The following is a 27,853-nucleotide window of genomic DNA, read 5'->3' as shown; positions in this document are numbered from 1 at the left end:
GAATCAGAAGACATTCATTGCCACGTTCTCTGCGGGAATGAAACCAGTGGCGCATTCACTGAGTGTGTCTCTCCCTCTGTCTGTCTCCTCTGTAAACTGGCCTATATTCTTCCACATGACTTGCCTTCAGAAATAAAAATATATGAGCTTTGATTTGCACTGGGGTTTACTTACGTTTCTTTATGGCTATTCTTTCTTATAAAGCCCACACAATGGCCTCTTAAACAACCGTGTTGAATCTTCCTCAGAGATCCGTGAAGACTTTCTACCTAGCAACAGTGTACAGTAGGGCAGTAGGTTGTTCCATATGGGGCTAGACATGCTGCAGAGGAAGGCTACTCATGCGCACGTTGAGCAATAATGTCATACCCTGATGAGCTCTGTACAGAATCACTCAGTGCACAGGAGTGTCCTACTAAACCGCTGCCCCACAGTGTGGCACTGAGAGGGAGCACACTGGCAACCATCATGCCCTAATGTGCCCCTTATGCGGAATCACAAGCACGTGAAAGCACAAGCACACCAAGGACTACTCTCTCTCACACACACACACAAATCTCAACACGTTTGAATAATGAAACACACTCAGCCACACACGCATCTGTATGAATTAATATAAAACCATTTCCTGCCTTGTTTAGAGAAATAGTTTTAGCATTTTGGAAAAATATACTTATTTTCTTCTTGCTGAGAATTAGACGAGGGTTCGTTACTGAGCTTTAGAAGTGCTGATAGGTGGATGTTGTGCCTGCAGACAAGGCTAACCTCTTCATCCAGTCGTTATGCTGGGCTACCATTCGCTCTTAGCTTAGCTTAATTTAGCCACAATGCCATTTACCCGCCCTAATCAAGTGTAGTAATGCTCTTCTCATATAACTCTTGGCAATAAAGCAAACAAGCTCATTTTCTCAAAATGTCTTCCTCTAATTAAACACAGAGGACATCATCCTTTATCCATTAAAAATTTAAAACAAAATACACAGGGGATATACGTTTAAACAGTACAGAGTCGTTCTGCATTTTTATTATCAGCAAAAACAAACCACACAACACATTACATTTTAAAAACAAGGACTCTTATTGTGGATGTACAGAAAAACAAAAGAGAAAAACAGAATATTTTAGTCTGAATAATAATTGTAATGATAATAATAAAAGGTATAAAAAGGAAAATGTTTATTTAGTGAAATAAAAACCTTTGGGCCAACAAAATGTTCCCTTCAACATGCTACTTTAAAAATACATGCAAATGTAGAGCTTTCTAGTATGGACACTTCCAAAATACATGAAATCCCATAAATTATAAAATATCAGTCTTTCGAACTGAACCACTTCTTGACAGAGAAAATCCTATGGCGGACCTTGACACGAATCCTGGATGCATCTCAGCTGCCTGTAATGGCTTCCTCTTCGACTTCTCCTTCCTATTCACTGATCCAGAAAACACATGACGTTTTATAAATAAATCCACCATAGCTAGCGTGGTGACACTGATCCATCCCAGCTCAGACTGAGGAGAGGAAATAGAGAGAATGCTATACTTTAGACTGAATGCCCTCCATCCATATAGACAGACATATTTATTTCAGACACATTTCTCTGGCATCAATCGGACAGTGAAAACCCCTTTTATTACAACCGAAACCTGGGAAGAACATCAAAAACAGCACCATTTTTTAAATTTCCTGGATTCTCTCCAACGTGACGGTCACGTTGTTTCAACACAAAAAGTTCTACAAAGTCATATATGGTAGTTAAGTCTAAAAAGTATTTTTTTGCTTGATTACAAGTTTATAATATATATACTCTTCATTAATGTTTTTCTCTGTTGTTAGCATGCAAGACGGGTGGTTTGGAAGTGTTATGTTAAAATCAAACATTGCCCTGCTTTTGTCTTTGGCAGCTGAGGGTATATACTGTGTGTATATATATATATATCATATGGCAGGTTTAGCTCTGCTCCATTCCAGTTGGTTCACAATTGACTGCCCTGAAATGAAACTGGGCCCAACCCCATAACAGAGTCATGATTGTACCAGAGCTTACAGCTTTTTGAGAAGTGTGTTGGTGCACAGAAATTCAGTAACAAATAAACAGTGGGTAACTTTTAAACTTGGGATTATGCGATTACAACTCATTTTCTGCAACTTGGGGGAAAAGTTTTGAAACATCCAAACCAATTTGACAAACAGTCTCTGTGAAAATGTTGTGTCACACTAACGCCTCCGTGACGTGTAACATTTAGGATGTAACAACCCCAGGTTTGGCACACCTTCCCTTGCAGGACCCGACAGGTTTAAGTGTCAAAAGTTTCAAGTTGTCTTCAGGTTCTGACTCCACCACATTTAGCGTTTAGGTGGTCAGTAGTTAAGGTTCAGTGCTAAGTAAAAGGTGAACTGATCCTGAATGTCCTTAAAGGCAACATCGACAACTATTCGAGAGGCTAGTTAGTAGAGTTAAGTGAAACCGGCTATGACAATTGGTGTTTGGGCTTTGTGCTTAAACCTATACAATCAACTGATATGTACTCTGATGAGGGACAAGCAATGAGCAACACCGCGTAACGTGATAAGTGAAAGACTGCCAATCATATAGGTGTTGTAGAGAGAACTGCAACACCCATCATGCCTTGCTGTGGTGAAAAGTGCATGAGAAACAGTGGGTAGAAAGCAAAACTCTCCGCTAAAATGTCGCCCCTCTTTACCAGAATATAAACTGACAGAATTGATGTATTTACGCCTTGTGCCTAAAATAAAACTGCAGAGCTCCCTTACATTTGCAAGAACTGACAGAGGAAGGATAAAGAGGTTGACTTTAAAGAAGGACAAAAAAAACAAACTGAAGACCACATATGAATCGTGTGAACAACATACAGTACTTTTTGAAGAAAAGAAGTAACAGCAAAACACCTCAGTAAAAAAGACAAAATCATTAAGCACTGGGTTTACATAGTGCTACAGCTAATTTAACACCTACGTCAGTACAAACTTTTTTTTTTTAACCACCTCCCTTTTTGAGATTTATCGGTGTCTTAACTCTGTATGGCTGTTGGAATTACAGCAGCGGTTTTAACATGGCTCTGACATGTAAGGTCATATCAGGTGGTATTCATGGTAAAGCACAGTTGCAGTTCTGGCACGTTGCGGGGTTTTACATTTTCCTGCGGCTGTATGGATGCGATTACACTATGTCGCCTCGGTTTTGCTAACGTACCTTTCAACAGTCAAATATTATAATAAACCTTGTGGTGCTATATGCATGGATTTTATGGTGCATGATTGCATTGGCTAATGTTTTGACAACTTATTTTTCATGTGATGACAGTCCATGTGGAGTGCGGTTAAGCAGGTGGTGCTGAGATGATGTAGTTGATGTCTGATTGATGGCCGACACGGCAGCGATTATAGGCCCTTCTTAGTGGGAGCGCTGAGTTTTCTCATTCCCCTTATCCTGCCCAGCAACTCACGGACAAAAACCTGCAGGGACGAAAGGGAAAAATTTGTGAGATAGACAGCTGCACACACGCACGCACGCACATGCACACGCACACGCACACAAATCCAGCTAAAACAATTCTTTCTTTAATGGACAATCAATGATCACGAGGCAAAAAGTGCTGCACACACCAAGTTCTAGATCTATTATTATATTATGAGAAGTGTAAAAAAATGTTTGGTTCCTTATGAGACTGGTGGGACAAATCAGAATAACGCAGGCCGCCACAGTCCAGAAAATTTATGCGAATACATTTTTAAAGGGGAAACACTCTTGGCATCCGTTCAGGGTGTTAAATGGGAAATTGGCAGACTTCCCACCCTATAAAACTAATTCCAGGGAGCTCCCCTCATCTTATTCTCAGTTAAACAGCCGTTTAGGAAAGTGTATTTCCTAAAATGTTAAACTATTCTTTTCAAAATCAGACACATCTGATGCAATTTTACAAAATTCGACTGTCAGCCTCTCATTCATTCTGATCCGACCGAACTAGACTTTTTGGAATCGCTAGTGCCGCAGGGAATTATGAGAGAGAAGGAGCCCTGGATATTGACGCTGATTCACAAATATCCACGTTTTGCTGCATGCATGTAAAAGCAGCCAGAGGTAATACTGAAAGGAGGGGGAATGAACACTGAGAAATACACAAATACTGGATTATGAGACAAAATTGAGGAAGTGGGGCAAAGACATTTCTTATCTTGGGTCTAAGTCCATGATAGTGTGACTGTGGTGGAGAACATGCTGGAATATAATCTCTCTCGTTACATCAGGGGTGACACTGCTCATGACCTAATTACTAATGCCTCCCCCTCCGCGTGTACCTCTCCTCCTCCTCCTCCTCCTCCTCCTCCTCCTCCTCCTCCTCCTCCGGTCTGCTTTTCTCCCTCCAGCTGTCTTGTCATATACCCCTCTCTTCCCATCTCTTTGTACAGGCTTCTATCTCTTCATCACCTAATGTGCTGTGCTTCTTTCTTCCATCCCTCCCCCCATCCCTCTCTCCTTTTGTCACCTTCACCTTTTCCCTCCATTATCTTTCACTTTTCTCTTTCGCTGCTGATGGTGTTTTTGTGGGAGCGTGTTCAAAATGGCATCTTTGCTGCTCCATACTCACGGGATTACAGTGTGTCTGTGTGTGTGTGTTTGTGTGTGTGTGACACATATCAGCGGCTGTCCACTACTGTTGCTTTGAATACCACCTTGACCTTGTAATAGCTGTAACAGGCTGACCTAGTGACACACACACACACACACGCGTACGGATGACAGATGGGGAGTCCTGGCATTGCCACCTATAATCACCAAAATAGCCTAACCTCGCCTCACCCCAAAACAAACACTTAACACCTTTAGACACACACGCAGACACACACCCAAATAAATCGTAAACACACACTACACACACTCAGTAAACGGACACAGTGTGTGTATACAGTATGGCAAACACACACCAGAGTGACAAACAGTGTTCTTTGTGTTTATGTGTGTTTTTTTAAGTCTTTTTAAGCCTTTGTCGTACTATAGTCAGGGTGTCAGTGAAAAGAAAGAATGATTGTGTGTGCGTGTGCGTGTGTGTGTGTGTGTGTGTGTGTGTGTCATCAGACGTTAATTAACTACAAACACACATCTGGGACATGGTGGTTTTACATACTCTTTTCTATACGCAGCAAATTGAATAGAGCATGTGAGCATCAATAGTGTCTAGGTCACTGATATTGACTATTTTATTGTTGAACAACATACTAACCTCTGTTGGTTTGTAGCAGTCTATTAATGATTCCTGTTCAGAGAGGAAAAAACAGATACAGTTGTTAGACGTGTTCCAGCATTGTCATCAATTCACTGCAGCTCCACAATGCACATAAATGTACGTTTTTGGGGTCTGTTTTGCTGGTGGTCAATGTGAGCTTTGGATCATGTGGATAGCTATTGCAAATTTAGACTAAGTAATGTCACTTTTCAGTTGATTGCTAATACTAGGCTTTGCTACCAGTGCCAGAAAAATACACAATTGTTAAGAATCACACAAGGAGGAATCTACACAAACTGCACAAAAAGTATAACAAAATTTGATAATTTACTTCATGTTCTATCCGAACCATATATATAAATATATAAAGATGGACGACAGGACCCCAAAAGCCAACAAAACTTTGAATCGCCCCCAGCCAGGTGGCTGGCTGCAGTATAGGTCATGAACCCAGCTGATGGGATATGGACCAGACAAATTTGCTTTGTTTTTAATTCGTAAATTGATGCTATAAATACTGTGTCGTACATAATGGCGGACTCCTGATTGGTCCAGAGTGTTTTCTCAGACTCAGAAATCAAATGATGTCTAAAGCACAAGATGGCATCCCCTGGATATTTTAGCTTCATTTTTGTACAATGAGTGGGAGAGGACATGTGTCATATATCTTTATATACAGTCTATGGCTTGTACACGTCGTCAAATTGACACTTGTATTCTTTATTATAGGGCTGTTTGCTCAATGAGACATAGGCACAAGGACAAACATTTACACAGGGTAACATACCTGCATTTTGCTGGCTCTCTCGTCGTCACTGGTGACATCCAACAGGTCATCTATATCTATCTCCACCTCAGGCATCTCCTCCTCCTGGAACAAAGAGATGCTCTTGGTTAGTGAGCGGCTGACACAGAGGCTCATCAGGCAGACAAGGACATTGAAGAGGATAAGATGTAAATGGGAAACAAAATGAAATTGAAAAAACTATCACCAAAACCAATCACACACTTTCTCTCACTCTCATTTCCTTCTCTCCACCTCTCAGCACAAACCCTAGTCTTAATTCAAAACACTGTTTCCACATCTCTGCACTCCAAACAGCCCACACATCTATTTGCCTATTACGAACAGGCATCGCATGGAAATGTCATTGTGCTGGGGCAGGGCCATTTAGTGGCTTGGTGGTTAGAGGCTGTATTCAGCTCAGCACGACTTCAAAAGGTCCTGTGCTCTTTTGGTTCATTTTACTCCACCACAAGGCTTGTGCAAAAGAGCCGTGCAGGGAGGATCAACCGTTCTCTCCCAGCTACCGCACCATCTCCAAAACGCTCCCTTCTGGGAATTAAAGCCTCTGCAACCATGTGCAAGTGCAGCTTCTTCGTCCAAGTGGTGGCCTGCACAGACAGCGAACTGCTCACTGACATCATACTGCAATAAAATGGACTCTACTGCTGCTGCTGCTGCTGCTGTCCCACCCCAGTTTACCTTGGAAAAATATCTATGATTACAAGCTTCACGATTTAAGTCCAACGACAACATTAAGTGCCAAAGTGAGGGTGTGAAGGTCGGGACGTTTATGCAGGGAACCACAGTTTGCGTTACAGGCCTGTAATTAATGTTTTTCTTTTTATTAACAGTTGTCACAGTCTTTTCCCAAATGTTTACAAAGCTTTTTAGTTGCACAACCTTAACCGCAGTTTGTACGTGGGCACAACATGAGAAAAGGGAGGGAATGAAAGCTTTTACCTCATGAAAATTAAATAGACTTCAGTGATTCCTCCCTGAAAAACGATGGTACTACCACAGCTACAAGGCTCAGTCTGACAGAGAGAACCCCTTGACAGGAAACATGCCTGAAAGGTACGACACCCTCTTGCTTTAACATTCCTGGACCAGCCAGGATGCTACAAGACTAAAGCTGACTCTAGTTATAAGTTGTATTTGTATTCAAGCCTCTCTGAAGACTCCTGTATGCTTTAGCCTGAAGCTTGCGCTGGTATTTCTACAGAGGAGCATGGACGGTGGAAGGATGATTAGATTTTTGCTCTCAGCGTCGAAGTTCAGTCACTGTGATTCCAGTTCTGCACGGGTGGGTTGATGTGCACACAATGAAATTAGCTCACAATTACAGTACCGACAGAGGAAAGCATGGTACATTAAGAGCTGTGTGTTTGAAAGCATGACTACCGCAGATTAACTGTACCTAGTGAAGATGTGCAACATGGCGACCTAACCTCACGAGTCTTAAAATATCCTCTCGACATCAGTGACACATATCGACGCTTGCTCAAATCTCATCTGAATTTGCTCACTCGCACACATATGGCTAGCCCACCTTCATCCTTATTCCTGAGCCGTTAAGAGGCATTTACATCTGCAGCATTTTAAGCATCTCCGCGTCTCCACAGACAAGCCAAGCGTCCCCTTCGACCTCCAGCTCCGAAATCTCTCTCCGTGTCTTAACGAGAGGGTCTCGCTCTGAAATCCCCCCCCGCATTAAGGAAACAGAAAAGTATAGCAGAGAGAAGGGGGAATGTGGCAGGACGTATGAAAGCCTGTCATCATTAGAATTGGCGTGTGTGTGTGCGCTGTGGAACTGAGGATATATGCAAATGTTCCACTATCAGAGGAGGGATACATGGATGGGGGATGGAGAGAGGTTCAAAAAGGAGAGGAAATTATGATAATAATGTTATTACATTTCTCACACTACTACTTTTTTATTTTCACATTTTGACAATATACTGTTTGGAATGATTGTATCATAGAAATCTGCATTTAAAAGTAAAATTAAACATAATTCGCAATAATAAGAAAACAGAGGCCTACGACTGCACTCTAGCTCGTGTAGCTCTTCGCTTTCTCCTAACAACTGCCTCCTGCAACTGAAAACTTAATTTGATTCAACAATATCTGACTAATTTAGTTTTATGACATTAATAAGGAAATAGCAAAGTCTAATCATTAAATTAGATAAACTAGTCCTGCTAAATGGTAATTAACCTAGCTTGGCAGAGAAGCAGTAATTGCCGTCTCAGTGCTTCTGGCTGTGTTCAAATTCACGTGAATCATTGTGGTTTAGCTAATGATACCTGAAAATAACATATCAAATGCATTAACATACGTTTATTAAACTAGTTTGTTGGTAAAAAAGAAAGCTAGGAATAAAGATCACTATGTGTCTTAGCAGTGTGCCATAGGTTTTCCACAGTTCTAGTACCTCTTTTCTCTCAGCCTCACTATTTTACTTCGTAGTCATCGCTCTTTTGCATGGGGTTAGATGGCGAATTAGAAAAACTGTATTCTTAATTTAGATCCTGCAAAGCTGACCGACGAGTCAGTTCATGCCCAGAGGACAGATGAAACCCATAAACTAGAATTTCTAGAAAACACGGATGCTTCAACTTGTTGACTGCACCTGAGAGAGATCAGGGATCATGGCCTCAGTCATTTATGGTAAAAAAACAACAGTGAGTGGTGTTCTATTTGCACACTGTGGTATGTTGTTTTTCATTCAGAGAGAAGACCTAACCTAATAATAGAGATGGATAAGTGAATTAGAATGAGCAACAGAGTGAAGGGAAAGTCAGCCAGGAGGGAGAAGTTTACAAACTGACCTACTTCTATCTATCTATCTAACCATCCATCCAGTTGTCATTCAGACTGCCTATCGAGTGTGTGTGTGTGTGTGTGTGTGTGTGTGTGTGTGTGTGTGTGTGTGTGTGTGTGTGTCTGACTATTCCACTTGTCAGCATGCAGTCCATCACCCTCTGCCACAGGGATTGGTGATGACTAGGGCAAGTATGGCATGTGTGTGAAGCATGACTGCAGGCAATAGTGGACGACATGCAAATCTTCTCTCACACGCACGCACGCACGCGCAGCTTTTTTGCAACCATCAATCCTTTGCAAAGAAACGCTCACCACTGGGCCTCGTCTTTCTCTGAGGTGTTAGATAAGTGTGTTAAATATCCAACGACAAGAATGGAAACACACTTACACACTCACTGACATTCCGATAAACACTGGAGTTGCTGTTGTCTGGATGTGATTGAGAGAGAGCCTAAAATAGTTTGAGATCACAGCCATTACCCGGGGGAAAATAATTTTCCATCTCGCCAGCAGTGGAAGGATGACAAAAATGACAGCGTGCAATGTCAGGAGAGATAGACTCGCATAAAACACACAAAAAATACATTTAAAATAATGCACATACAAAATCTGACTTCTCTATGATTTTCTTAGACAGTAGGTAGAGGCATGGATTGTAAAGTGGTTCATACAAATCACACAGATCCTCTCCCAAAAAATGTTGGGGTTTGGTTTTAATATGTAATGAATATTTAGCAGCAGAGAGAACAATATAAACCAGGCAGAAATAAAGAAACAACAATAGAAAAGGTGACAGAGGCTGTCAGTTGCAAGGTGGTTATGAATAGTGTAAACATAAATAAATTTGTTTTTTTGTGAAGTATACAGTACTTTGTTTAGTTCAGTCCTTTATTTATGCCACCATGTACATGAATTTAGGTTAAACAGTTCCTATGATGTCTCCTATAACATCCTAAACAAAATGCAACACCACAACAGCCCATTCACAATGGCCACACAACTGAGAGACTATATTTAAAAAATGCTAGCATGAAGTTATCGCACACTATTTGCCCACACTGCAGTTTATTAAAGAAATAAAGAGGCTACTCACAGGTAAAATCTAGAGAGGCATACAAAAAATAAATAAATTAGATTTACCACACACCTCCACCAAGGCCGAACATACTACGCATGACTGTCGGGAAAAGGAATAGGCCTTATTACCTAAATTATTTATTTGTCATAAAACAATGTCCTGAGTTGAATAAAATACTGTTCTTAGGCTACTCTTTGTCACTTAGTACACATATCAAAATTACTGTTTAGTTTTACGATGTGTATAATGTGTGAAATCAAGCAATAAGTAATTCTGTGTTAGAAGCAACTTTTGCCGCAGATATGTTTGCACATGTAGAAGAAAGACATAGTAAAATCAGCAAAATAGAGTTAGTGTGTAAATCATGTGTCGAGGATAGTGTGTGCAAGAGAGATAACAAGGAGCTAAGTGTTTGTTTGCGATGAACGCGACTTTGTTTCGACGAAGCCCACGAGCCAGCAAGCAAAAGAGAGTCTGAGGGAAACATTGAGAGCGAGACACCCGTCCAGTGTGTTGTTGTTGTTGTGCGCAGAGGAAGTGTGTGACTGTGTGTCGGACCTGTTTTCGCCAACAGTCAAGCAGCTGCAGTGTTTTCAGTCTGGTTGGTCCGATGAAGTGAATCAAAGCTAATGGAATTAGCCCGACCCCGTGACTCACCACAAACTCTATTCAGGCTCAATGCAAACACACAACTCGGAACAAAGAGTCAAACCCCTGGTGACAGGGGATCACATCACTCGGCCCGTGATTCATTATTATTTCCGTATGAACCAGAACTACCAGTTCTCCATGTTCTCTCCATGGAGTGAATATCCAGCTGAGGTTCACCATTGTTTTACATCGGTTTCTGTCACTCTCCGTCTTCTCCGTTGTTTTTGTTTTGCCCCGGTAGAGTTTCCACAGTTACTCCGATCATTCAACTGCCAACCATTTCCGCTACCTGAAAGCTAACGATAACTAGCGGGGAACGGCAACATCCAATTTGTTTGCACAGTGGCAGGCATAAATTTAGCCTCAATTGTTTCATCAACTTTTATTCCTGGCTGCAGACAGATTTGCACTGACACATTTTGTTCTCATGCAACTAGTTGTATCATAAAAGTGAGAAATTATGCCATTAGTTTAGCTCTATTCAGTAGCATTACTGCAGCCCATGCATTTGACAAGTGAGGCGTGAGGCTGGAGCTAAAAGGTTTTGTCTGAAAGGATCATGGCAGCTGTCAAGTGCGGATGCTGAAAATGGGAGGCATAGCAGTTGACATCGTTGTCTATCAGCTGTCATTTTCTCTCTGGTCATTTTCAATGTGTGTGTGTGTGTGTGTGTGTGTATAGCTGCTTTTAGACACGCTCTGAACTCCGGATATATTATTCGGTGGGGGTGTATGTTAGAATCCAGAGGATTTACAGCGATCAAGTGGGCAAGTTGATGAAAAAAATTAAAGAAAACAAATATCTCTGGATGAAAACTTTGTAGTTTGCAAAGACAACGAGATTCAAGAGCTTTTGGCGATAATGGCCGACGCTGGGGTCATTGTGTTGTAAACAAACAAAAAAAAGTTGACTGTTGCAAACGCATCTTACTTTAAGAATCTACTGCTCTCTTGTTCATATATGAAAGGCAACGTCTGGAGGCAGTCTGGACCCAATTGTCTGAAAATGGCTGATGTTTGTGTGTTTCAGGGGTTTTAATGCTCCAAATGGGAAAAAAAAGTACTGGAAGTACAGGCTGACATTGACAGATCCCCCACACAACATAGATAATACGGTCTTATCCGCTTTTAAAGAAAAGTTAACTAGTAAATAAGATCATAACACCTACGCTCCTTTAATCACAGCTCAAGTTATAAGATGCTGTGGGGAGAAAGTGAGACAAGGCACATGGCAAAAGAAAGAAGGCTTTAATAAGTCAAATAATGAAATAACAAGAGATGTGCTTTAACGTAGGGACGGTGTAAAGATGAGAGTTACAGAGAAGAGAAAAAGGGAAATGAAGGGTAAGTATAAGAGCAGTAATTAGAAAACATTTAAAATAAAGATAGAGGGAAACGGGGAGTGTTCTGATAAGTGGGTCACTGTGGTGATGAGGCAGAGGGGACGGAAGGAGGAGGATTGTGCAACAAATAAAATCCTCACAGCTCAGTTTTCTACCTCTCTCCGCACTGCCATGCTGTGTCACATCAAAGCGGCGAGGAGGAGCTCAGGGTTCGATGAATTCATCTTATGAGACAGAGTGAGACGAGGGAGAGAAAACTACCGCACAAGGAAAAATACATGGGGAGGGACGGGACAAGAACAAAACGAAGAGACGGGAAGCCCAGAGGATGAAGGTGAACAAGAGGACACGGGCAGGAGACATGATTTACAAAGCACGGAGAGGGGGATGAAAATACCTGGAACAGTGACGACAGATTAGAGCGACTGTAAAAACATGTGTTTCATCAGCTCCTCATCCACCCCCCGCCGTCTCACAGCACCTCCCTATTGCCCCTCCAGCGATGCAATTTGCTGAAACCATGCAGCACAGATGAAGTGACTTCACTGGGTAAAGTTAGCTGCTGCAGCAGGCGCTTTCCCACGCTGATTCAGCTGTACTCTAGAGGACACACTGCCGCATATCAGAGGGAGAAGTGGTTGGAAGAAAAAATGGGTTGGAGGGAGAAATTAACCCTCAAGGGAACATTTTGGTTTAAAATAAGAGTGATTATGCAGGATGGTTATGGGAAATTAATTGTGATGTAAATTAATCATTTGTTCCCTTCTCATTGCTCACTCTATCTGGATAGGGATACCTCCACATTAATACATTTTAACATATCACTTTTCCACATTTACATCCACTGTCCACACTACTCTGGAGATGCTTGTAAACAAAGCTTGTAAACTCTGCTTGTAAACTCTGCTTGTAAACTCAGCTTGTAAACTCCAGGTCTTAGTCTGGACAGACAGAAACAATGACACGCATCTTCGCCTCCTAATTGGATCCTATCGTCACAAGTCCACTACCACTGGTAAATGCAAATCGTTGCTACCATTTACTTCCAGTAACAGTTCAATCTCGTCATTGGCCCAAGCCAAGAAAACCTTAATTTCATTCGGCCGTTGTTGTTCATGTTGTTATGCAACTAAGCAACCAATAATGAAAATAAATATGTCTATTATTTCTGAAATGGCACTATAGCACTTGTCTGGACAGATATTCTGTGGACGTGGCCCTAAAGGACAGACTCAAACTAGTGGCTAGTGATTTACAGTTAATTGTTGTATTTCCTGCATTATAACTACATGTACAACCTTACTGTGCTTTAATTATATTCCCCCATGTTTTTCTTTACTTCATGATAAAGAGTTAAGCACACTATGCGCCTATGATGCCTAAGACGTGCAGGACGGTCAAGAAGCTTCGGAGACCCTCACATCAGATGATGGGAGGTTGTGCCTGAACATTTCTGTAACTTACTGAAACCAACAATCCAACATTCACACCAATTTCATGCTATGACTTGCCAACTGTGCAAAAATAACTAATAACCACTACAAACACTTTTGATTTCCTACATGGCTGGACAAGTTTACCGAACAACAGGCTCTGATTGAGCACAACCCAAACCTTACTTACACAGCTAGAGCTACTTCAACTTCCATTTCACCTTTGTCTCCTAGAATTGAGACTATCATCCCCCCCATGACCCTCAGAAAAGCATAAGCAATATAGATGGCTGGAAGGTCAAAAGGCTTGAAATCATATCATCTTCTTTTGGTAAAAAAAAAAATCCTGATTTAAACACACAATAACTATTAGGTTGTACTGTCAACCATGGAAATGCTAGCATATATCTTGTGACCCCATTTCATAGTTTTGTGGTTCAGGGGCACATGATTCATTTCACTGCATTAACCAGACAAACAGTTTCCCCCTCTGGCTGATGTATTGACAGCTGAGGCCCATTAGGACCTTTACCCTCAGAGTAAAAACAGCGGCTCCAGCTAAACTGGACAAAAACGTCAATGGCATCAAGGTCACAAGCAGTCAGCCAATCAGCAAACTAGCATATCAAGACACAAATGGATTTATTCAAATTACAGCGACGATTAGAAAACCCTTTGTTGTGAAGGCAAAGAGAACAAGCAGAGCTGTAGCAGCAATAAATCAAAGCTGACCCGGTCTTTTCTGTCTCTATTTCCATTTTCTATGAAGTGATTTGACTGTGCCACTTCCAAAATGTGCCGAGTCATCCCGCACATGCAAAGGTAAGATATCGAATAAACAACACACCCTCATCCGAACACACCTCGGACTTTGAAAGTCAAAACAACAATCTTCCTTCTTCCCCCTCCGTCTCAGACACGTGTGAATGACGACAGTGTCTTACATCTGTTCACAGCGCCAACCATAGAGAGTGAGTCAGTGTTTTGTACACAGCCAGTTTATAAACGGCGACAGTGAAACCAGTGATTAAGGGGATCATCGCGGGATGGGAGGAGATGTCATAGGAAGACACGAAAGTCCGTGTGTGAGTGTGAAAAGTCAACATCTCTTTCCTTTCACAGGCTCGGTGGTGATCCACTCTGCAGCTGGTTCTCCGTTTGCCTGTCAAACTAAAAATCACTTTGAAGCTGACATCCCCAAATGAAAGATGGCTAGAGAATAATTCACAAAAAAATTATCTAAATGGTTAAAATGGGAAGTATGTCACTGACTACGATTGCACTTGGCGTTTTAAGATCTTTCTCTCGTACCACTTTGTCTTGGGACTCCAGGGGCTATATTTGCAAGACCCATAATTCAAGTTTATAACCTACAGACATTTTGTTCTTTCCCAATCTTTTTTTTTTTTTTTTTTGCCAGATCCATCTTTTTTTTCCTCCAGCAGGCAGACTGATATGCCTCCCAAGGGTTGGCAGTAATATCCACTACCACTATGACAGCATTGTGCCATCACAGCTCAGCCCATAAACACAGAGTACGGGGTTAATAGAGTGGGAAACCACAAAGGACGAGGAGGAAAGGGGAGAGGAAAGAAGAGAAAGATGGAAGCTGACAGCAAGAACAAAAAGAACGGTTTCATTTCATCATTATTATTTTATTTTTATCATAATTTTTTTTCAGAACATTAGCTTCTCTGGAAATGGAGATGCTTTGGCTTCACCTCATGGAACCCGTCATGTCACACTTTAACATTTATGATGATAATTATTGATATAGACTAATATAGACATTTTTGATGATATTGTCCCGACCTATTTGGAACCACTCATATGATTATCGGTGTCAGCAACAGACCTATGACGACTAATCCACATTTATGTGAAAGCCACACTGGCGGTACGACAAACACTGGAGGGAAAAATCACAGAGAAAGAAGCGGAGGAGGATGAAAAGCAGGTGGGTGGGAGTCTTGACGGATCTGAAGTTGAGACGAGGGAGAGGAGTAAAAGGAGGAGAGAGTGACAACAGGATGTGAGGGATGACAGGAAAAAGGGGAACAAACACATTGCAACCTTTGCCCTTGGTTTTGCATTTGCGATAAGACACTTGACACCTTTCTGCTGCCGGTGTGTTTATAACCGTTTCAGCAGCTGGTGGCTATCTGCTCTCTAAACGGCGTTCATGTCAACACCGCCGATTTGTTTAGCAGCAGACGCATGTGTCTGCAGGTGTTGTATGAAATGTGTCAACGCGTGCTTGGACACAGACGCCAAGCGAGAGTCTAATTTAGTCTGTGCAATTTAAATGGCTGATAGATGAAATATGTGCCTTCCCACACACAACAAACAACTATGACCTTCTCCCAACCGGATCCATTAACGCATCAGGGACACTTATTAAAACAAACATCCTCTGTATCATATTCCTCTACATATCTGCTACCTGCTTGTTTGCACTGTTTTTACTTACCCCTGATAAATGTGCAATAATATATATTAATATGCACTTATATAGAATAAACATGTCACTCTGTATTGAGCTCTATTTTATTTAAATGTATCTTATTTAAATTTCCCATACTTCTTCCCACAGCACAAAGTGTAGCCAAAATATCGCAAATACGGGCGCCACCATGATGCGCTTTTGACGTAATTTGGAGCCAGAGTCTGAGCAGTAGTGTTCGTGGTGTTGAGTTGCAGTATCAAGGTCCCCTAGATACATGTGTTCAACTAATCTCATCAAATAACAAATTAAATCGAAATAAAACGAAACCTACAAGAAAAATATTGATCGCCCCCTGGTGGCTGGCTGCAGTACAGGTCATAAACCCAGCCTGGATGGGAGTTGGACCAAACTTAAAGGTCAAAGTAAACGTCAAATACATTTTTCTTAAAGATGGTACTTTTAGGAAATTCAAGTGTTAATTTTACCGCTAAATTTTGTTTTAATTAGTCATTTGTTGCTATAAAAATGGGGCAAGATGTCACGATTGACAGCTGAGACTGACTCGTGATTGGTCGAGTGCATTTATCTGCTGGACCTACCATACAACGGTTTCGTTTGATCGCTACGGCGTAGACGCTGACTCCAAACAACGTCTCTATGCAGATATCCTCTTTTTCTATTTTCTATACTTATCCGCACCTTCTCTAATGTCTTTCACTTTGTGTATGATTTCGACCGTCACACATTTTGAGGGCGAGCGTCTTGAAAACGAATTAGGTAATCACGCTTACCTCACTTCCTGCTATCAGTCAAAGTGAGATGTGCTCGATTGATCTCATCCATCAGCTGTCAGCGGTGATGGATGCACATTAGACAGGGACAGTAATGAAGACGCCTCCTATATACCCGCAGCATGACCTACACTATAAAACATAGTCTGCTTCCACCTTTATGTCTGCAGCATGTGTACGTACAGTATATCCAGTAGCATTATGTTTCCGTCTTTGTGTGTCATTATGTGTGTGTTTCTCCCCGGCGTGCTATTCCTAAACCTATTGAACATCGATAATGACTTGGCTTGAATTGCACTGTTTACTCCTCCTCTGCTTTCCTACGAGGTTCACATGATACACGGTCGCTCTCCTTCCCAGCAAGAAAAACGATGTGAAAGGCGAGGATGGGGGAAGGTTATTGACAAGGTCGCAGGACAAAAGAAGTGGGGGTGGTGAAGAGGCTTGATTCTTTCTTCTCATTTTGATGCTAAGGGGGAAATGAATTCAGCAACAAGACCAAAATGTCTTTGTCCATGACACACATGTACAAACGTCGCCTTGAGACAGACCCTTCAACACAAAATAGTGGGAAACAACCCACCCCCACTTCTTGTGGTGATCATTATCCAGAGAGAAAGAGAGCAACAGACAGAGGAGTCAGTATTATCCACGAGAAGATGCTCCTGATGATCTCCTACTTCCCCTCCCCTTACTCTGCAGCATGCACCCCAACAACACACGGAAAAACTGCAGAGTCCGCGAGCCGACATCAGATTTTGAACTCTTCATCAGTTTCTGTTCGCTCTGGGATTCTCTCTCTCTCTCTCTCTCTCTCTCTCTCTCTCTCTCTCTCTCTCTCTCTCTCTCTCTCTCTCTCTCTCTCTCTCTCTCTCTCTCTCTCTCTCTCTCTCTCTCTCTCTCACACACACAAACCAAAGGTCTTTTCCTCGACAGCCTCCATCGATTGCGTCGTGGTGCTCTCAGACAGACTGACACACTCTGCCTTTTAATCACCTGGACGTGACCTCAGCATTTAACTGCAATCCTCAACAGCCCAGTCTGGGACAGAGTGGAGGGGGTCATTTAGAGTGTGCAAAGGAGAGAGAAATGAGGACTGTGCTTCGAACTAGGCGAGATTACGCGTAAGATTTACATGGTGCATGAGCGGGGATTATGAACAAATAGTCCCTGGGCCCAGTCAGGTAATGAGCCCACCTTCCTTCCTTTGTAGGACCCCAAGAGAGTGAACATTATTGTGTCGTTTATAGTCATTTTGTTTCTCTTTCTGGTTGTTATGTGTCTTCTTTTTATTCATTTATTGTCCCTATGTGGTCGTCTAGCTTCTTTTAACGAAGCTCTGTAAATTCAAACAAGAAATTTTAACAGTCGCTTTAAAGAGAGGCTCCGGCACATGAGTCTGCTGACTTCTCGGGCTCCTGGGCCTGTGTTAAGTAGCGTATCGGTGGCCCAAAGCTAACAGGTCTTTCAGTTAATGGAGACTAGAAACATGAAGGATTTGTTTTTCCTTTTTTTCTTATGGACTCAACTTGAAATCAAAATTTGTGCTAAAAAAATCAGTCAATCAATGAGATGACAGAAAATGAATCTGTAACTTTTTTGATAAATCGATTCACATACCTATAATTTTTGTTCCCAGTCAAATTTTAGGGTTCACTACTCTTCTATGCAAAAGAAAATCAGCAAATCCTCACATTTACTAATATATTTAGCTTAATCTAACTTTCACAACACAGTTACCTGATTTTTAGTATTGTTTAATTAGTGACTTTGATGCTGCTGTAGCCAGGAGTAGAGCTGCACTGGGAGCACTTGGATGTTTCGTGATCTCTCCCTCCCTCCCTCCCTCCCTCCCTCCGTCTCTTCAAGTCACCCCCTCCTCTACGCTCTCTGCCTCTTCTCCCCTCTGTCCTCTGAACAGAGGAATGAACAGAGGCTACATTTCTCAGGAGAGCAGAGAGGGATCCATCTCTGACACATCTCACCCTCTGTCATCCAATAGCCCAGAGAGAGAGAGAGAGAGAGAGAGAGAGAGAGAGAGAGAGAGAGAGAGAGAGAGAGAGAGAGTTTCAAAAGGGAAGTCTCTTTCTATTTAAATGTCTTATCTGATTGTCTTGAGGTTAAATTAGCTTTTGGATATTTTAAGTAATATGCTCACTGGGCGTTAGATGAGAAGAATGATACCAATCTGTAGCTTAGCATTGCCCGCGGGAACAGCTAGCTTGGCTCTGGCACGTACTTTTCCGTTAAAACATACATTGGGCTGGATGAAGTACAAGTCATAAATCCCACCTCCTCTATGTTAGCACATATGGATCAAACCTTTGACTGTATATTACTGTAGATGGACAACATGACAGCTCCTAAAAGTGAAGCCAAAATCATCTTGATCGCCTCCTGGTGGCTAGCTGCACTATAGGTCATAAACCTTGCCTTCTCCACGTTAGCAGGTGGGACATTGACCAAACTAAAATGTCAAAGTAGACGTTAAATAGATGTTTTTTAAGGTGAAATGTCGTGATTGACAGCGGAGACTGACTCATGATTGGTCGAGTGCGTATAACGGCAGTACCTCCACACCAAGGATCACAAATGCTCAGGTGACCTCAAAAGTGCAAGATGGCGGCAGCTGTATCCGGGATATTTTAGCTTCATTTTTGTACAATAGGAAGAAGAGGAGACACATCGTCCATCTTTATATGGCTTATGGTTAGTGTCCTTATATGTGAATGGTATCGGTCCTCTCATCTATGTGAGGACACAAATAAGTATATTTCCCCAAAATGTTGACCATCAAAGTTTTCCTACATTCATTATGTAGCAGTAAAAACCTGTTAATTTGAAATGTATCTCTTAAATTGGGTGTTAGCTACTGACAAGTCTTTTCCTGCTCTGGATTTTTATGTTGCTGCGCCTGGGTCATATTTTTTGCACACAGGAAAAAATCCCGGACAAAAACAAAATCCAATTTGCGTGAATTAACCTTTTCTCCACTTTGTTACTTTCAGCATCAAGGCTCCACCGTCGCCCCCCCCCCAACACAAACACAGTCTGTGATGTCCTCCAGTATCAGGTTTTCTTATGAAACAGATACAGAGGCTGACCTTTAAGCCAGGTCAGTGCAGCCAAATCTCTCTTGCTCTTTAACACACACACACACACACACACACACACACACACACACACACACACACACACACACACACACACACACACACACACACACACACACACACACACACACACACACACACACTAAACACTAAACACCTTTGTCCACCCTATGGTCTTAACGTGGAGGTGTTAGCAGGCATAAAGTAGTTCCGATTTCCACTTTCGTGTGACCAGACATCACCAGTGAAGCAGCGTTCAGATGAAAGAAAGCTTCCACAATGCACCACAGCAGCGCGTCACAATAATGATCTACACATTTCATCACCTGTCATCCTCTGAAATCCTGCCATGCCTTTCTACTGCCATTCAGCACTGTGCTGGTTCCAGCATCCAGCATGATATCAGATTTTATCATGCTGGCAACAACGCCATGGAGCAAGAGGATTATTGTATGATATCATCCCATTTGATGTGCGAAAGTCATAATGTGAGGAGGTGTCATGCTGCTGGGAATATCTTCAATGAAATGTGGGAAAAGGGAAGTCAAGACAAGGGGGACGTCTGCAGATAATAGAGTGAAGGCTTTTTCCCACAGTGGAGCCATGATAGCTGAATCAAAGATTGATTTCTGTTCTTCAAGAAATCACAGCAGGGAACGCAGAGGCAAGACAAAAGGCGAATGTTGCATGGCCGAGACGTGACTGTCTGAGATCAACACTGGGACGGTGCACGCCTGCTCTCTTTGAAAACATCAAATGGACTGGTCGATCAGTGTGTGGGGAGGCAACATTCGACTTGTAGATCAAGCGCACCTGCTGACAACAGACCGACGTGCAGCCAAGAGCTCGTCCTGCTTTGAAATGTAAACCAGTCCACCCTTAGACTGACTGCACAGCTCTTTTTTTACTGAGTGAAAACCACAGCAGGGCTATAAAGAGAGGAGGAAGCTCACAAACAAGACGGAAGACATGAAGACAGCAGCTGAGGGTTTAGACGGCTGCAAGGAAGATTCACCTTTACTGATGTCTTAGATAGAAGCAGATTGGAGCTGCAGGAGACCACAAGGGCTCCATTTGAAAAGTCTATTCGCCTTCAGTGTTTGCATTGCAATACTCTCAATGTTTCCTGATGACAAGCAGCGCCTTGCTGTGATTTGTGCAGGTGTTTCTCCTCTGCACATGCACACACATTGCAATCGATCTTTGGAATAACCTGAAATTCAGCATGCTGCACAAATGAATAACCACATGTGCACCACTGAGTACACAAAGCTTGACACACACACACACACACACACACACACACTGGCACACAAATGCATCAAAATCAAACCCAACCCCTCAGCTATTCGTCTGACAGGTTCATGTGAGCACGCACGTGTTGTGTGTTCACGCTCACACCGCCCGTTCCGTCTCCGATTGGCTGTGTTGGAGGTGACAGACACGCCGAGGCTGTGCCCGTGGCGTGCACGCGTGCATATGTGCGTGTCTGCGTGCGGCCCCACTGCTGTGAGGAAGCGGGTCAGAGCCCGAGGAGGCGATTGGCTGGCGAGGAGAGTCACAGCATCAGCAACATCCTTAACCCACTGCCCTTCTTTCCTCCTCTTCAGCCCAACACCTCCTCCCACTTGGCTCTGGCAGCATACTGTTTATATGCGTGTGTGTGTGTGTGTGTGTGTGTGTGTGTGTGTGTGTGTGTGTGTGTGTGTTATCGGGCACGCGCACGCACACATTAGCTATCCATCTCTCTCTCTCTCTCTCTTTCACTCTCCCCTCTGTCCCCTCCTCCTCTTCCACACGCAACCCCCCATACCCCTTAAAATGTTAAAGAATGCGACTTGTGGACGTGAGAGCGCAAATTAATTGGACTGTCAATATCGTCTGGCGACAGATCCTCACTCTAAAGGTACAAAGGGTTTAAAAGGTCAAATCTCTGCTACAGCAAGGATGCAGGGATTCATTCCAATGCGCTCTTTATATCGATCATGCGTTTAAGATACATTTTACTCTAAAGGACATCTCGATATAGAGACTAATATGGTTCAGGGAATAAAATTACAACCAATGCAAAAAAAACCCGCATCTTCTCAATCTAGACAAATTAGATCGAGTCTGATGAATGGCACGTTTTCGGTGAAACACTGGTGCGTAAAAGGCGCAAACCGTGCGCTTTCTCTCGCCCTCGACCTCGTTTACACCAGCCGTCCCTCTCTCTCTTTCACTTCGCGACAGAGACGGTGAGAGATGAGACAATGCATCGTCAGGCAAAGAGCCACACCATCAAACCAGACAGCTTTGTGTCGCTTAGACTCTGCAGCAGCGACTCACTAGGGCAGCAGGTATCAATGTATCAGAGGACAAAGACACATAAACCAAGGGCTATTCACTGGAGGGGGTTAAGGAGATGCAGTGAACAGCTTGGAACATCTAAAAAAATCACAGATGAGAGGCGAACAGCTGCAGTCTGGTCCAGAAAACCCAAATACATTCATCAAACAAAGGAAGAATCACCAATCCTATATCAAATTGAGTGTGTAAATTTGATATCCGGTTATATTTGAGTCATAAACCGATAGAATTGAGAGATCAGGAACCCAGGAGCAGGATTTCTCCACCTGTCTCCATGTGCATTTGAGGGTGTCTGTGCCAAGTGCCGAGTCGAAGATGTGCGCTCCACACTCACCTCGCAGTCGTACAACTCGCTGAGCTGCTCGATGATCCACTCCTCCAGCACGAGTCTTTTCCGCAGCTCCTTCCTGTCGTACTTCACCGTCACTTTGCCCTGCCGCTTCTGCACCGGGTCGTCCCCGGTGATGGGGCCGGAGCCCACGCAGCTCACCCCGGACGCACCTTGGAAGAAGACGCGGCTGCCGGCGGTGGGCAGAGGGGCACTAGTCTCGGTGCTGGCGGCCGACATTGCGGGATGCAGGGGGGGTTATTATAACAGAGAAGTGTGTGTCTGTGTGGATGAGAGGGGGGATGCTGAGCTGAGAGGTTGTGGGTGCTGCACGGCAGACAGGAGACTGGTGAGGGGCTTTTAAACAGCTGCTATTTAAAGCGCAGCGCCGGAGACAGTCGAGGAGGCGGAGCCACACTGTAAGAAATGAGCATAGGTGCCTGTCTTGTTTTCAAATAGATGTTCATATTTCCCATAATAGAGAAAAACAAATGTTCATACCCAGAGTGGAATTGAATAACTGAGCTCTAACAGTATTAAGGTGAATTTCATTTAATAAAACATGAGAAAATTGTCCATTCCACCACTAAAAATGGCAAAAAAATGGTTCTGCAAAGAATTGAATTAAAATCTCTCTAATTACCCTTAAAGATATCATCAGCAGTTTGTGGTTCAGCCAACATTATTAAAGATGTCTATATTTGTTGCAGTGTGTCAGCTAAATTCCCTACATGGTGCTCCTCGTGCACCAGCGCGCACTGGAGAGTTCTGCTCCTCTATAACCATGTGTTTTTGATTTCATTATTTACCAAACTATTCATGTTGGGTATTTACGTCTTGTTGTGTGATGTGCAGATGTGAACAGGATTGGATATGCACACCTGAAACTGGATCACCAACATGGACTGTATTTATATGCTGATCGTGTCTGAACCCAAACACAGTCAGACATTGAAGGACACCTTTGCGCCACCTTTTGGTCATATGGAGTATTTTTTCATAATTAAATAAATATATAAATCAGGCTACTTGATTACTTTGTTGCAGGATTCTCTCGACAAAAAACTTCACTGAAACATGCCATGCAATAAATGATGCAATGTGCTATTTAATTGACGATTTGTTCTAAGATTGTGCAAAATAAGGTCCTGGGTAACACCTGGCCTATAGGGTATCTCTCTTTAAACCAAGTGTGGGTAACCTCTGGACTGCGGGCCACATATTGCACATAAAACTATTTATAAATATAAATAAAAATCATATAAGAAAATAACAAAAACTTGTAGACTAAATTGTCCTTCAAGTTAGTCCCTGATTTACGCCCCTCAGTCAGGGTGAATAAAAACACATGTAGATGTTACCTATCATCGCTGACACTGAAAATCATCTTGCTTGGTGATGATCAAGAAAGATGAAAGTAGATGCAGACTGTATTTATTCAAAGGAAAAATGTTCTTGTGACAAACCCATTCCTTTTGTGAAAAGTAGACATGGAGTTGATATTCATTATCATGTCCTGTTCAAGCATAAGGACATCTGACTATGCTGAGACGTGTGAAAAACCTTCAGGCATTTGACAAAAGGTTGCAGGACATGAAAAGTAAAAAAAAACATCTTTAATCAGCAAAAACTAAGTATATACAAATGACCTGCCTCTGCTCGAGTTCTATTATCTGAACATCTATAGGATTTTCCCATTCGGAGGAAACATGCACTGAAGATCTCCAACTCAAGACTCATTTTTAGCTCAAGACCAAACCTGGAAAATCCTCTGAGTTTCATCATCATCACTACCATCTGACATCAGACATCGTCATATTGTAATAATCTTTACTTGAATGTGTTACAAATGCTTAGGAAACAAAGGAAATTGCCACATTACAGATAAATCTGAAGTACATAAAAGCTGTGATGTAGTAATCTAATGTAAACTTTATACTTAACACCATAACAACAAGTTGAATAATTAACACAGTTTAAGTTTATAGCACAGTAAAGGAATTTATGATAATGTTGCCTTTATGGTAGCCATGCATAAGATATATTGTGCTGCTACACATCAGTCATGTGATTTAGCACCTTAACCAGCATCCGGGCTGCTGATAAATCAAAGTCACACAACAGGGAAATAACAAACAACCCGTTTGACCTCTTGGCAGCCGCATGCACACACGTCAGATAACAGTAACAGTGTTTCATAACATCAGGTCAGTTGCGCCAGACCGGAAAAAGAAAAAAAATGATCAAGTACCCATATCCTCTTCTCTGCAGCCTGCCAGGCAGGCAGTCATGGCTCTCCTGTCCATCCTCACGCCTGCTCTGGTTGTGGTCCTGTGCCTGGTGATAGGCTTCATGCTGTTAAAGCCACAGGAGACCACGTGGATCTCTCCGGCACAAACCACAGCGGGGTCGAGACCTTGGGTGGACCAGGACCTACAGGATGATACAGAGATCACAGCAATGGAGGACGGTAAGAGAAGAAACTTGGCAGGGCTGAACTTTCCTTTTCAGTCCCAAAAGTACATTCAAGTTTACATTTGTTCCATTAAAGCTTCACAATGATAGAAAATGTATTTTACACAGCATACACGATTTAATGTTCTGTGTTGTTGCTTTATCTTAAAACTTTGATGTCTTTTATTAAACAAATTGCCAAACATTGGTAAATATTTAACATGATTATACATTAACATCTGAGCTCATCACACATTAACTACCTCTCTTTCTTTCTCTTTGCTTTGGCAGCAGAAACAGCTGCTTTCGTTTGGCTAACTGTCTAAAACCTTGTAATATTCAATGTACTGTCACATATGACAACGATGAAACAAGATCTATGGAGAGCTTCGTGGGCTTGATTGAATTGAAGGGGATTGTGGGAACTTAACGGAGGTATAGTGCCATTCTAGTTTAGCCCTTTGCTTTAGTTTTACTCTACAATACCTCACACTACACTTCATACTAACACAAGAACACTGCTGATGTCACTAAACACATCTTCTGCTCGTCCTTCTGGTACAGTAACTTCTCTAGTGGCCTTTTGGCCCTTCTCCTGTATTTGGTCTTGGCCTGAGGACCTGGTTGTGACTGCTGCACTCACTGTGGTCATCTTATTTGTAAAGATTTTAGCATGAATAAAAATCTGACAGAGCCTTAATACGACAGTGAGAAAACTGTTCGTGGTCTCTCTCCCCCAACGTAAGTGATTTGGGGCTATACAAATTCATTTAAATTGTAGGAGGTGGAGGACCGATTGTTTTAAAGGTGGAAAATAATTGAATTATTGTGTTATTGTAGAAGGCAGTTTTGCACAACTGATGCTGGAGAGAAATGTGCTTAGAGGATGTAAGGCAGCGAGGACGAGTGGATGGGAGAGGTTGCAGACGATGTAGAGGTTGTGGAGTGGGAACAGGTGGAATGAAGGTCTATTCCACCACAGACACATGCAGTGAAGTGAATAAAATAGTGGTCAGAGTGCTGTGGTCTGATCGTATGTCAGTTTATGGCACAATTCTGGGTGGAGCATCCCTCCACCCTCCTATTCATCCCAATCTCCTCCCAACATGGACATCGCCCTTTGCTCTGATCATAATTTCTATAGTTGGCACAGGTCACCTCATAACAAATGATAACTATGGGTTGTAATGAGCTGCTGCACAGAGAACCTCTGGAGCTATTTATCACGAGAGGACAGACTTAGTCTTTCATATTGTGACGTAAATGTTTTATGGCAGACTGTTGCAACCATTATTTTTGCATTATTCAAGATGACTTTGACTCATCAAAACAAATCAAAGAAGTCTTTGCAGATGCCCTCATATTAATGCCTCTCTTGTACCCAAATAAATATAATTATTGACCTGGTGTGCTCTTGAATGCTAAGAACCGTGGATGAAGCCCATGATGGTGACTCGCTTGGTGTCAAACAGTGATGGAATGTTTGATGTCAGAGCCCCCATATGGATTTTGCTCCCTATTTAACGTAGGCAGACTAGTTCTATTCTAGTTCTTCTTTTAAATTGCTTCTTAAACATACACATAATCCTATTTATGTATTTTATCCATTTCTCTGCTCATGTCTCCTTTTATCAACCTGCAATTTCGTCCTGGTAAAGCACTTTGTAACAGTGACCAATTTTGAACGTTTATATCAGAATCTTTTCTGTCATTGTGTTAGAGGATGTTGATTTGGTGGACAACAATGAGGAGGATGACCTTCCACACGTGGCCTTCTCCCTGCCGCGATATCCCGAGGAAACAGCTCTGAAGAGAAGCAAAGATTTCTACAATCTGATGAACCAGCGGAGGTCTGTCCGATTCATCAGCCCAGAGCCGGTCCCAAGAAAGGTCATCGACAATGTCATACGCACTGCAGGCATGTAAAAAAAACTGACCACTGTCAATCTGCCATTAAGTAAGTTAGATGCTGCTATGTAATGTATTGTCTTTCTAATTTTGTCGGTGTATTGGCACCTCTTTTCCCTCTGGGCAGGTACGTCCCCCAGTGGCGCACACACAGAGCCCTGGACATTCGTGGTGGTCTCAGACACAGAGGTGAAGCATCAGATCAGACTGCTGGTGGAAGAGGAGGAGGAGACGAACTACCGTCAGAGGATGGGGGACAAGTGGGTGCAAGATTTGGGCAAAATAAGGTGAACACCAACACTTGCTCCATAGTGAGCTCTGTACCAAAATTCATACGCAATGATTATTAGGACCATTGTAAAGTTTAACCTCATCTAATTTCACACATCTCGTCTTTTCTCCTGCAGGACGAACTGGATAAAGGAGTATTTAGATGTGGCACCATACCTGATCCTCATCTTCAAACAGACCTACGGGACTCTGCCGAATGGCAAGAAAAAGACACACTACTACAATGAAATCAGTGTCTCCATATCCTGTGGAATCCTGCTGGCAGCACTGCAGGTAAAGGATTGAATCAAACCTCCATCTGTTGTCGCGGTCAGTTCATAAGAGCATGCAAGATAGAACTGCCCAGCAACTGACTACATTTTGTCTCTGTCCATTTGCTCATCAGAATGTGGGTCTCGTTACTGTCACATCGACTCCCCTCAACTGCGGCCCCCGGCTCAGGCTGCTCCTCAAAAGGCCGGCCAATGAGAAGCTGCTGTTGCTGCTTCCCGTAGGTTACCCTGCATCTGATGCCACCGTGCCGGATTTGAAACGCAAGCCGCTGGGTGAAATTATGGTGCACGTATGACAGGATCAATCTGCAGAGGAAATAAAGTGAAAAAAAAAAGCTAATTATATGTTTCTTCATCTTCTTTAACAAGGCATATTTGATATGACCCTAAAATGTTTTTATTCTGCTTTGAGTCTTGCAAACAAGCATTCAGTTCACAATCAAATGTTTATTTAAGAATGGGATGGATTTATTTCCTAATATTTATAATAACTGAACTACAGAGACCACTGAGAAACAACACATACATTAACATAAATG

At 42.5% G+C, this 27,853-nt stretch overlaps 2 protein-coding genes across 2 annotated transcripts; one reads left to right on the top strand and one right to left on the bottom strand.

Moving 5' to 3' along the window:
- Positions 1-989: 989 nt before the first annotated feature.
- ppp1r14c (protein phosphatase 1, regulatory (inhibitor) subunit 14C) lies at positions 990-22,753 on the bottom strand. The gene is made up of 4 exons (XM_035143599.2): positions 22,396-22,753; positions 6,033-6,116; positions 5,243-5,275; positions 990-3,476 (listed from the first exon to the last, which is right to left on the bottom strand). Exons 1-4 carry the CDS (start codon positions 22,627-22,629, stop codon positions 3,402-3,404), a joined length of 426 nt encoding a protein of 141 aa, XP_034999490.1. The 5' UTR covers positions 22,630-22,753; the 3' UTR covers positions 990-3,401.
- A 1,886-nt stretch (positions 22,754-24,639) lies between these two features.
- On the top strand, positions 24,640-27,647 carry iyd (iodotyrosine deiodinase). The gene is made up of 5 exons (XM_035143594.2): positions 24,640-24,859; positions 26,564-26,761; positions 26,879-27,038; positions 27,159-27,315; positions 27,428-27,647. Exons 1-5 carry the CDS (start codon positions 24,679-24,681, stop codon positions 27,608-27,610), a joined length of 879 nt encoding a protein of 292 aa, XP_034999485.1. The 5' UTR covers positions 24,640-24,678; the 3' UTR covers positions 27,611-27,647.
- Positions 27,648-27,853: the final 206 nt, after the last annotated feature.

Source organism: Hippoglossus stenolepis, chromosome 20 (assembly GCF_022539355.2).
Source record: "Hippoglossus stenolepis isolate QCI-W04-F060 chromosome 20, HSTE1.2, whole genome shotgun sequence".
In the NCBI taxonomy this organism is placed as follows: domain Eukaryota; kingdom Metazoa; phylum Chordata; class Actinopteri; order Pleuronectiformes; family Pleuronectidae; genus Hippoglossus; species Hippoglossus stenolepis.
The sequence above is the reverse complement of the archived record's forward strand: the minus strand, read 5'-3'. Positions and strand labels throughout refer to the sequence as shown.

What these genes read in the sequence shown, in the direction of transcription:
- ppp1r14c (XM_035143599.2), bottom strand. Translation starts at nt 22,629, where the DNA reads ATGTCGGCCGCCAGCACCGAGACTAGTGCCCCTCTGCCCACCGCCGGC. An exon ending in AGAGAGCCAGCAAAATGCAG is followed by an intron (nt 5,276 to 6,032) that starts GTATGTTACCCT and finishes CTCTCTGAACAG; the next exon opens with GAATCATTAATAGACTGCTA. An exon ending in ACTGCTACAAACCAACAGAG is followed by an intron (nt 3,477 to 5,242) that starts GTTAGTATGTTG and finishes TCGTCCCTGCAG; the next exon opens with GTTTTTGTCCGTGAGTTGCT.
- iyd (XM_035143594.2), top strand. Translation starts at nt 24,679, where the DNA reads ATGGCTCTCCTGTCCATCCTCACGCCTGCTCTGGTTGTGGTCCTGTGC. An exon ending in GATCACAGCAATGGAGGACG is followed by an intron (nt 24,860 to 26,563) that starts GTAAGAGAAGAA and finishes TCATTGTGTTAG; the next exon opens with AGGATGTTGATTTGGTGGAC. An exon ending in CAAGATTTGGGCAAAATAAG is followed by an intron (nt 27,039 to 27,158) that starts GTGAACACCAAC and finishes TTTCTCCTGCAG; the next exon opens with GACGAACTGGATAAAGGAGT.